Source organism: Lygodium microphyllum, chromosome 12, assembly GCF_053477565.2.
Source record: "Lygodium microphyllum isolate KBCC chromosome 12, Lygodium_microphyllum_v1.1.10, whole genome shotgun sequence".
NCBI classification, from domain to species: domain Eukaryota; kingdom Viridiplantae; phylum Streptophyta; class Polypodiopsida; order Schizaeales; family Lygodiaceae; genus Lygodium; species Lygodium microphyllum.
Window position 1 is genome coordinate 9,162,472 of NC_141146.1, and position 7,578 is coordinate 9,170,049.

Below are 7,578 nucleotides of genomic sequence, written 5' to 3' on the forward strand. Positions count from 1 at the left end.
TCTAGTAGCCTGTCCATTATAGCAATGACATTCTTTACTGCCCTCTTTGTATAGCTAATAATGGAAGCTCTATATTTGGTGGTACTTGTAGCCCAGAATCTTAGAACAATGAATGCTCTAATTATAACCCAAATACTTCTGGGGACTGATCATCATGAAACCTAACTACCGTCATAATCTTTAGAATCCACTTTCTTGCAGCTCTGGAAACACATTGGAGAATGCCCCTAAACTTATAAAGTGGAACATTCGATGAGAGGGAGTCACCAACCAGGCATGCTTTAGCTAGGTCTCTAGGTTCCTTCGATTTCCAACTCTTGTGGGTCTTCAAAATCCATATGGCATGAAATGAGGTTGTGTACGGGCTGCTAATGAGGATGGCAAAGTCAATGTATTTAGTGCAAGGAAGTAGCCTTCATGATTGAAGAGCCTAAGCCTTGTCACTTAGTTTACAACAAGGGGATCCAAAGGTTGATGGATGTTTGAGATACATCAATAGAGTTTGATTCTTGACCACTCCTTGGAAAGTAAAACACATACACATCCTCCCTTTTTATCATGGGAAAATTGTTGTAGTACTCCATTATTTCAAGGGCATGCTAGTAAACTTGCAATTGTTTTTAAGGAACAGGCTATCAACTATTGTCTTTTATAGGAATTAATGTTCTTCTCCACATCTGTAGCATCCAATATGAGAAGAAACATCAAGCTAAGTCACCAAAAATATCAGTATCAAATACGCAAGTTATATGCCTCAAAATCCTTAATTCCACTCACTCTTCATTGAGAGTTTGAGCTAGCTTTTATGGTTTTTGCACGGTTTCTCTTTGACAAGGTATCTAGCGACTAGATCATAGATTGGGGATGTAAAAATAAATATTGTGGGGACATAGCAATGACAATGATCATGGGCCTCCATATGAATCGATGGTGCGTGGATGATTGGTAAGTAGTCAAATTTGGAGGTTGGAGCGCCTTCAAAGGGGTCTTTTAGGGTGCTAAGTAAGGGAAAAGGGGATGGTGACCTTCTTTCTTTAATAACCCTTTGAAGTACTGCAAGCTTATTAGCTAGCACTTCGATATGCTAGACTAAAAGTAACCTTCAAAGCCAAAATAAAAGTAAACTACAGCTATGGACACAACTTACCTACAAGGCTTCTCTCTCTCTCTCTCTCTCTCTCTCTCTCTCTCTCGTTTAGATGATGGGGCTCCCCACCAAATTTCCCTTCCTTGCAGACCCAAAAAAGGTACTGCATCACTTTCTATACCTGCATATGTTTGAGAGAGAGAGAGAGAGAGAGAGAGAGAGAGAGAGAGAGAGAGAGGATGGATAGATACTTTGGACAGATAGAAGAGAGTGTCTGCTCTTCTTTGATTGATTGATTGAATGGGTGTCCGGACGAAAGAAAGAAGGAAAAGAAAGAAAGACAAGAAGCAGCAGTAGTCGTCTGACACGCACAACAGCAACACACAATTGTGATTTGAGCCTTTTGAGAGAGAGAGAGAGAGAGAGAGAAGAGAGCAACATTAAGCATGTTTTATAGCTTGTGTTTGATGTCTCCCGTACTCAACAACACACCGACAAAACTCTGACCGAGACATTTCCCTTCTTGGGCTCCCGAAATTCCAGATAACTCTGCTAATTTTCCCCCATTGGAGTTCGCGATCGATCACATGCCATGATTATACAAAAATTTCCTTGGGTTGCCGCAGAATTGAAGACGGACAATGACTATTATGCCCCCCCCCCCCCCCCCCCCCTTTTTCCTTGTTTTGCTGCAAAACCAGAGAGGAACAAGGACTATTCTGCCCTCCCTTTATCTCATTTTGATGCGGTATTAAAGATGAACACTGAGTGTTAGCGCATCCATGGCTGCTTGGATGTCTTCATGGTTATGCTGGGAACGGGAACAAACCCTCTTCTGTTTTGATCACAACTTACAAGCAGCAAGTTGTAAATATCTGACCTAATCTATCTCTATCTAGCCAGCCATATGGCATAGCCTATCTCTCTGCTGGCCCTTCATTAAAGTAGGGCTGACAGCGTCGCTCGTATACTGAACTCAAAGGGGCACACACATCAATCACATTGGGTTTTGTGCGTGGGAGGTAGCATCATCCTCTTCATGTTTGCAGCAGCACTTACTGTTGTGTCCTCTCTGTTAACGTTAGATTCACACAGAAAAAAAGTCTCTCCCTTTCTAGTCTACTTTACATTCGACAAGAAAAAATGGCATGTCAGCTGTACCATGTAAGTGGGAGAGACACTGCCTTAATTGGCATTACCATCACACCAACAAAGACATTGAACACCCAATTGGACTAAAGGTCGGATACGCATTACTGTTATTATTATTAGGCTCTAACTGAGCAAAGTCGCGCGCGCTCGCGCGCACACACACACACACACACACTGTACACACACACACACACTCTCTGTCTCTGTGTAGGCGTCCAACCCAACCCACCTGCTACTTACTGGGCAGAGCCTACAGGCCTACTAGTGTGGTTGAGTGTCTTCTCTCCTTTGCAGGAACACTGAAGCACAGCTGTTTCCTTACAATCTCACCAGAGAATCACTGCCATTGCTAGCAGCAAATCTAGTCACATCTTAGTCATTTCATCATCATCATCAGCAGCACCACCATCAGGGACCAGGGTTAGGCCCCCTTTTCTTTCTTGTTGCTCCTCCAGGCTCCAGCAGCCAGCTACATACCTTTTCTCTCACATTTCCCCAAATTCCAACCTAAAATGCAAGTAGGAGCCCTCTGCTAGTACAGCACTCTCATCACCCTTTCCTTACAATTAGAAGGGAAAAGACCCTGTGTTGGGAGCAGAGCCTACCTATGTGGCCTCCTCCTCCCTTTTCTCAAGCTTCCAGAAAAAGAGGGCTTTTTCTTGAATTTGATGATGAGTTTTCTTGTAGGTATCAGAGAGAGGTTGAAGGGGAATGTCAAATTTAGTAGCATCTCCCCCTCTGCTTGGTACAGGGGTGTGGTCTTAATGTAAAAAGAAAGAGAGAGAGAGAGTGTGTATGTGTGTGTGTGTGTTTTTGTAGTATACATGTGTCTCTGGCCATATCTGTCAGAGTAGATTTATTCGGCTAACTAAAAGCCTTGCCTCTGCAAGGTCCTCCGTTCAAACCTTCAGGCAGCGTGTCTGCTTGATGCAGCAGCTGTGAGAAGGTCTTTCCTTGAGGATGGCTATCCGTCCAAGCGCCCCACCGTGATTCCGTTTTTCCTGTGTGCTTCCTTGTGCAGCCGGACAGAGTCCTGTGAACGTGTTAGAGTTTGTGGCAACCATGATTGACCTCAACATTTTGCCAGATAATCAGACAGCAGCCGGGTTGAAAGAGGAGGATTCTGCAGACAAACGGGCTGGCCTAATAGGGGCTGCCGCTGCAGTGCCGCGATACGCCGAGATAGAGGTACATGACCTCACAAATTCAGAGGATAAAGAAGCCAAAGAAGCTGTGGCTGCTGCTGTCATCGTGGCAGGTTCTGAGCGAGTGGGCTCAGAAGTAAGTGTGGTAGCTAATCATCCACCAGTACCGTTCATCAAGCCACCTCATCAAAGCAGGGAACAACAGCAGGACATTGTGATCGCAGATGATTCGGGGACTTCCGTGTCCTCTGTTGTGAATGCTGCTGTATCAGCTGAGACATTGTCTGCAGAATTCGAGGCTTCGAGCCATTTGGAGCCAGCTGAAGGTCACAGCTCCACCAACAGCAATGTGTCAGTGATTGGCTTATCGCACAGGGACGTGCGACTGTATCACAACAGCCCGAACATGGTCATCACAGGTTGTGACTATGGATTGCATAATGGAAGGTCTGGGCTTGAAGTCCAGAGTTTTGGGAGACCTGGATTTGGCATCCGTATTGGGAGGTCCGATTACCCTGATGTGCAAGGCTTTCCGGAGGAAGTTGTTTTACCTGAAAAGCCAGTGACAAGGCAGTTTCTTCCTATCGGGAAACCACCAGAAGCTGCTGCCATTCCTAGCACTGTTCCTGTAGGTGCTGCCATAGCACCAGGCCCTTCTGCCCTGAGTGTCTTTCCAAGGACTCCATGGGTTGGATTTACATTTTGTCCAAGTGAATCAGGTGCTAGAAGAAACCCTCTGGAGGTCATTCATGTTCAGCCTGCAAAGAAGAGTAGACGAGGCCCTCGCTCTCGAAGCTCCCAGTATCGCGGCGTAACATTCTACAGGCGTACAGGAAGATGGGAGTCTCACATCTGGTAGCTACTGTTACATGTTAAGATCTTTTAGTTGAGAAATCCATTACGTAATAATAACTCATGGGAGCTAATTGTCTTTGCATGGTGTTTGCCCCTTCTGCACAGGGATTGTGGCAAACAGGTCTATCTTGGTGAGTTTGTAAATGTGTGGTTGTTTTCTTCTGATCATTTTTCCTGGGTCACAGTATACTCGCTCTGTGTGCATGAGTTTCATTCTCATTCTGTCCAGCCTGTCCCTGTCTTTTAACATAGCTATTTATGTATCGATTGTTTCTTTGGCCTTTGGCACAACCCAGGTGGATTTGACACTGCCCATGCAGCAGCAAGGTATGTTGCTTTGTTTATGGAGCAATTTCGTCCACCTGATGACCTAGTGTTGCACAAGCTGTGAGGCACTCACCTTTACTGATTTGTAGCTCGGATGCTGCCATGCCAGGGCTTATGACCGGGCAGCCATCAAATTTCGCGGACCAGATGCTGACATTAATTTCAACCTTAGTGACTATGAGGATGATATGAGACAGGTAGAGAGAGAGTGGCATCTCTAACTTCCTCGTTGCCACTGAGGATACTTGCTATTTCTTTTATCTACTGATGTGCGTATGCTGCTGGCAGATGGCCTCACTTACAAAGGAAGAGTTTGTGCACATTTTACGGCGACAGAGCACAGGTTTTTCCCGCGGCAGCTCAAGGTTTAGGGGTGTAACTCTGCACAAATGTGGACGTTGGGAGGCTAGAATGGGTCAATTCCTTGGCAAAAAGTAAGTCTCTGGTGGTCTTTGGTTTATTAATTGGATCACCTCTGTGGGCCAATGCTTTATGGACTGGGAAGTAGGTGGCTCAATGAGCACTAGTTGTGGCAAAGCAGCTCATGATTTCTTCTAGCCAGCAGCACCTTACAATAGCCTTTGGTGACAAGTTCCATTTCCCTGGTTCCAATGCAGATACATTTACTTGGGCCTTTTCGATAGTGAGGTTGAGGCTGCAAGGTTTGTATCGCATCGTGTTCCCCTTAGTGAAGTAGCTTTTGTGGAGTTTGATGTTTATGTCAGTGATTGAATTCAGGGCATATGATAGAGCTGCAATTCGGTGCAATGGAAGGGATGCCGTGACAAATTTTGACCCGAACTCATATGAAGAGGAGCTCTTTGCTGAAGCTAACAATGGTTGGGCCCTTTAAAAAGAGGATCGTTTGGAGAACTAGAATAGAAGCAAGCACTTTGCAAATCTGAAGAAATTCATAAAATGTGAAAAAGAGATGGGAATAAAGGTCTTCCTGAGATTAGCAGCATACAGATTTTGGTTAATGACTAATGAACCTGAGCTTTTCTGCAGGCTTGGAACAGGCACTGGAATTAAGTCTTGGGTCAGCTTCAGTAGAAGACTCAACTAATCCCATCAGTTTCCAGCTGCCTCAGCTCAGCATGCCTGTTTTTGAGCAGCAAAACAGAAGAGAGGCCTGGCCTGTGGTACGAGGAGTATGTGAGGAAGCTACAGAAGCACCTGCACTGCCGGGTTTGAGTCGAGAAATGTGGCAGGTAGCCTGCTCCCTTAAACTTCCTTCAGTCTCTATCTTGTACTGCCCTTAATTCTGGGCTTCACCTTATCAGTTCAGAAATGCCTAGATTTAATGTGCAAAATCTCCAGCTTTATCTATTATTGTAACCCTGCTGTCCTTGTCAGGCTCATCAGCAGATGGGGGGATTTTTTGGTGCAAGACCATTGCACCCATTGTCCTTGATGAATCTGGATAGCCCAGCTGTAGCCAATGGGAAGCCATCTTTTGGTGAAGGTTTGACAAGAGAGGCTGTGCTAGCACGTGGACAGAAGAGTTTCTCAAATCTTGAACTGCCACCATTCGTCAGTAGCTCTGTGCCTTATGCTTTGATAAGCGAACCATTAGCTTCCAACCTGAATGTCTACAAGGTGAGAATACTAAGCCAAATTCTAGTGTTTCTGCCATGGCTTCTTGGTGTCCTTAACACTGTCAAGTCTCAGTTGCAACATAGGTGTTGAGTCAGGCTTTTTCTTTTCGCTATTCAGCTGTCACTCTATCTGCAGCCATGCATATTAATATGGAAATTTGCACGTTCATGGAGGCTTTATTGCTTCTTAGCATTGATGACAGAGGTACTCGGGTTGCCATTCAGGCAAGGAATGCCAAGATGGAAGCTTACTAAAACCTGCATTGCATTTTAGCCTCTACACAAGTCAATGTATTTCAATCCTGAGATTTATTACTACATGGCACACTCTCCTTGGCATGGGTGATAAAGAGTTGTTCCTTTGAACTCTGCAAATTTCATCATGATGTTTAACTTCTGCTTTGGCATGTAAATCCAAAGATTTCAGAGCAGATGCTTTTCTTTCCTGTGACAGGGATGTCAGCACAAGTCTAAATATGGTTGTTACTGTTGCCAGGTTTCAACCGTTTCTGCAGGACTTCCCGGCAAGGACCAAACAGTTGTAAATGGTGGTGGTGGTGGTGGTGGTCTACCATCTCATTCACCGGTGGGCATGCAGGCGTCTGATGGTTGGACTTGGCAAGGCCACATTCTGAAGAACTCAGATGCTCGGGCTGCTGCCAAGTCTCTACCAACTGCAGCATCATCAGGATTCTCACCCTACATCCCGGCTAGTCCAGGAAGCTCAACAGTGGCTCCGGATTGGCTGTGCAAAAGAGGAATGAGCCAGCCAGGCCATTCTCTGGATACCAATGGTAAAATCTTAGTGGCCAAGGCTAGTGCTACTTCTGCAGGTGGAATCACATCTACCCAGGAGCAAGGTTTCCTCAGTTTGAAGCTTTAGGCAAGTGCCGATAGTGTCCTTGTTGAAGAAGCATTTCTAAGTTGCTCGCTAGCTTTATCATGATACTCTAGCCTCGGTATGGCAAGTCTGATTTTGTTTGTCCTAAAAACAGCCAAGGAGCAATGATTTACTGCTAAAATTTCACTTTTGTGGTCATGAATGACCATCACCTCTTGTCCGGATTTTATTGAACTAAAGTCATTGGAGTGTGCGTTTCACTGGAAAGTGCTGAAAATGTTCTTTCCAATGCAAGCGGGCTGACCAATGAGCAATGAAGTATGTGCATTTGACTCTTTTTTCCCAAGAAAGTGCATGTCCATAGTTACAATCTTGACATTTGCTTTTCTGAAAGAAAGCCCCCAAAGTGGTAGCCCAGTAGTGGCTATAACCTTGAGGTGGTGGCTTGAAGTCCCTTGGCGTCAAGAGTAGAGACCACTGCATTCCACTGATGCTGTTTGTAGCATGTGGCACTTGCCCTTTCCAGGGCTCTGATTGCATTGGCAATGTGTTGAATCCATGCGCATTCTAAGG

General features: G+C 45.2%; 1 protein-coding gene across 1 annotated transcript; it reads left to right on the plus strand.

Moving 5' to 3' along the window:
• The first annotated feature begins 1,808 nt into the window (after positions 1-1,808).
• On the plus strand, positions 1,809-7,355 carry LOC148027436 (uncharacterized). The gene is made up of 10 exons (XM_087689121.1): positions 1,809-4,239; positions 4,345-4,370; positions 4,536-4,566; positions 4,676-4,763; positions 4,855-5,000; positions 5,184-5,228; positions 5,305-5,405; positions 5,575-5,777; positions 5,923-6,165; positions 6,661-7,355. Exons 1-10 carry the CDS (start codon positions 3,302-3,304, stop codon positions 7,045-7,047), a joined length of 2,208 nt encoding a protein of 735 aa, XP_087545247.1. The 5' UTR covers positions 1,809-3,301; the 3' UTR covers positions 7,048-7,355.
• The last annotated feature ends 223 nt before the right edge of the window (positions 7,356-7,578 follow it).

Excerpts from the sequence above, each read along its gene's own strand:
- LOC148027436 (XM_087689121.1), top strand. The coding sequence starts at position 3,302 with ATGATTGACCTCAACATTTTGCCAGATAATCAGACAGCAGCCGGGTTG. Across the intron at positions 5,229-5,304 it reads AGTGAGGTTGAGGCTGCAAG|GGCATATGATAGAGCTGCAA; the intron begins GTTTGTATCGCA and ends GATTGAATTCAG. Across the intron at positions 5,778-5,922 it reads TGAGTCGAGAAATGTGGCAG|GCTCATCAGCAGATGGGGGG; the intron begins GTAGCCTGCTCC and ends TGTCCTTGTCAG.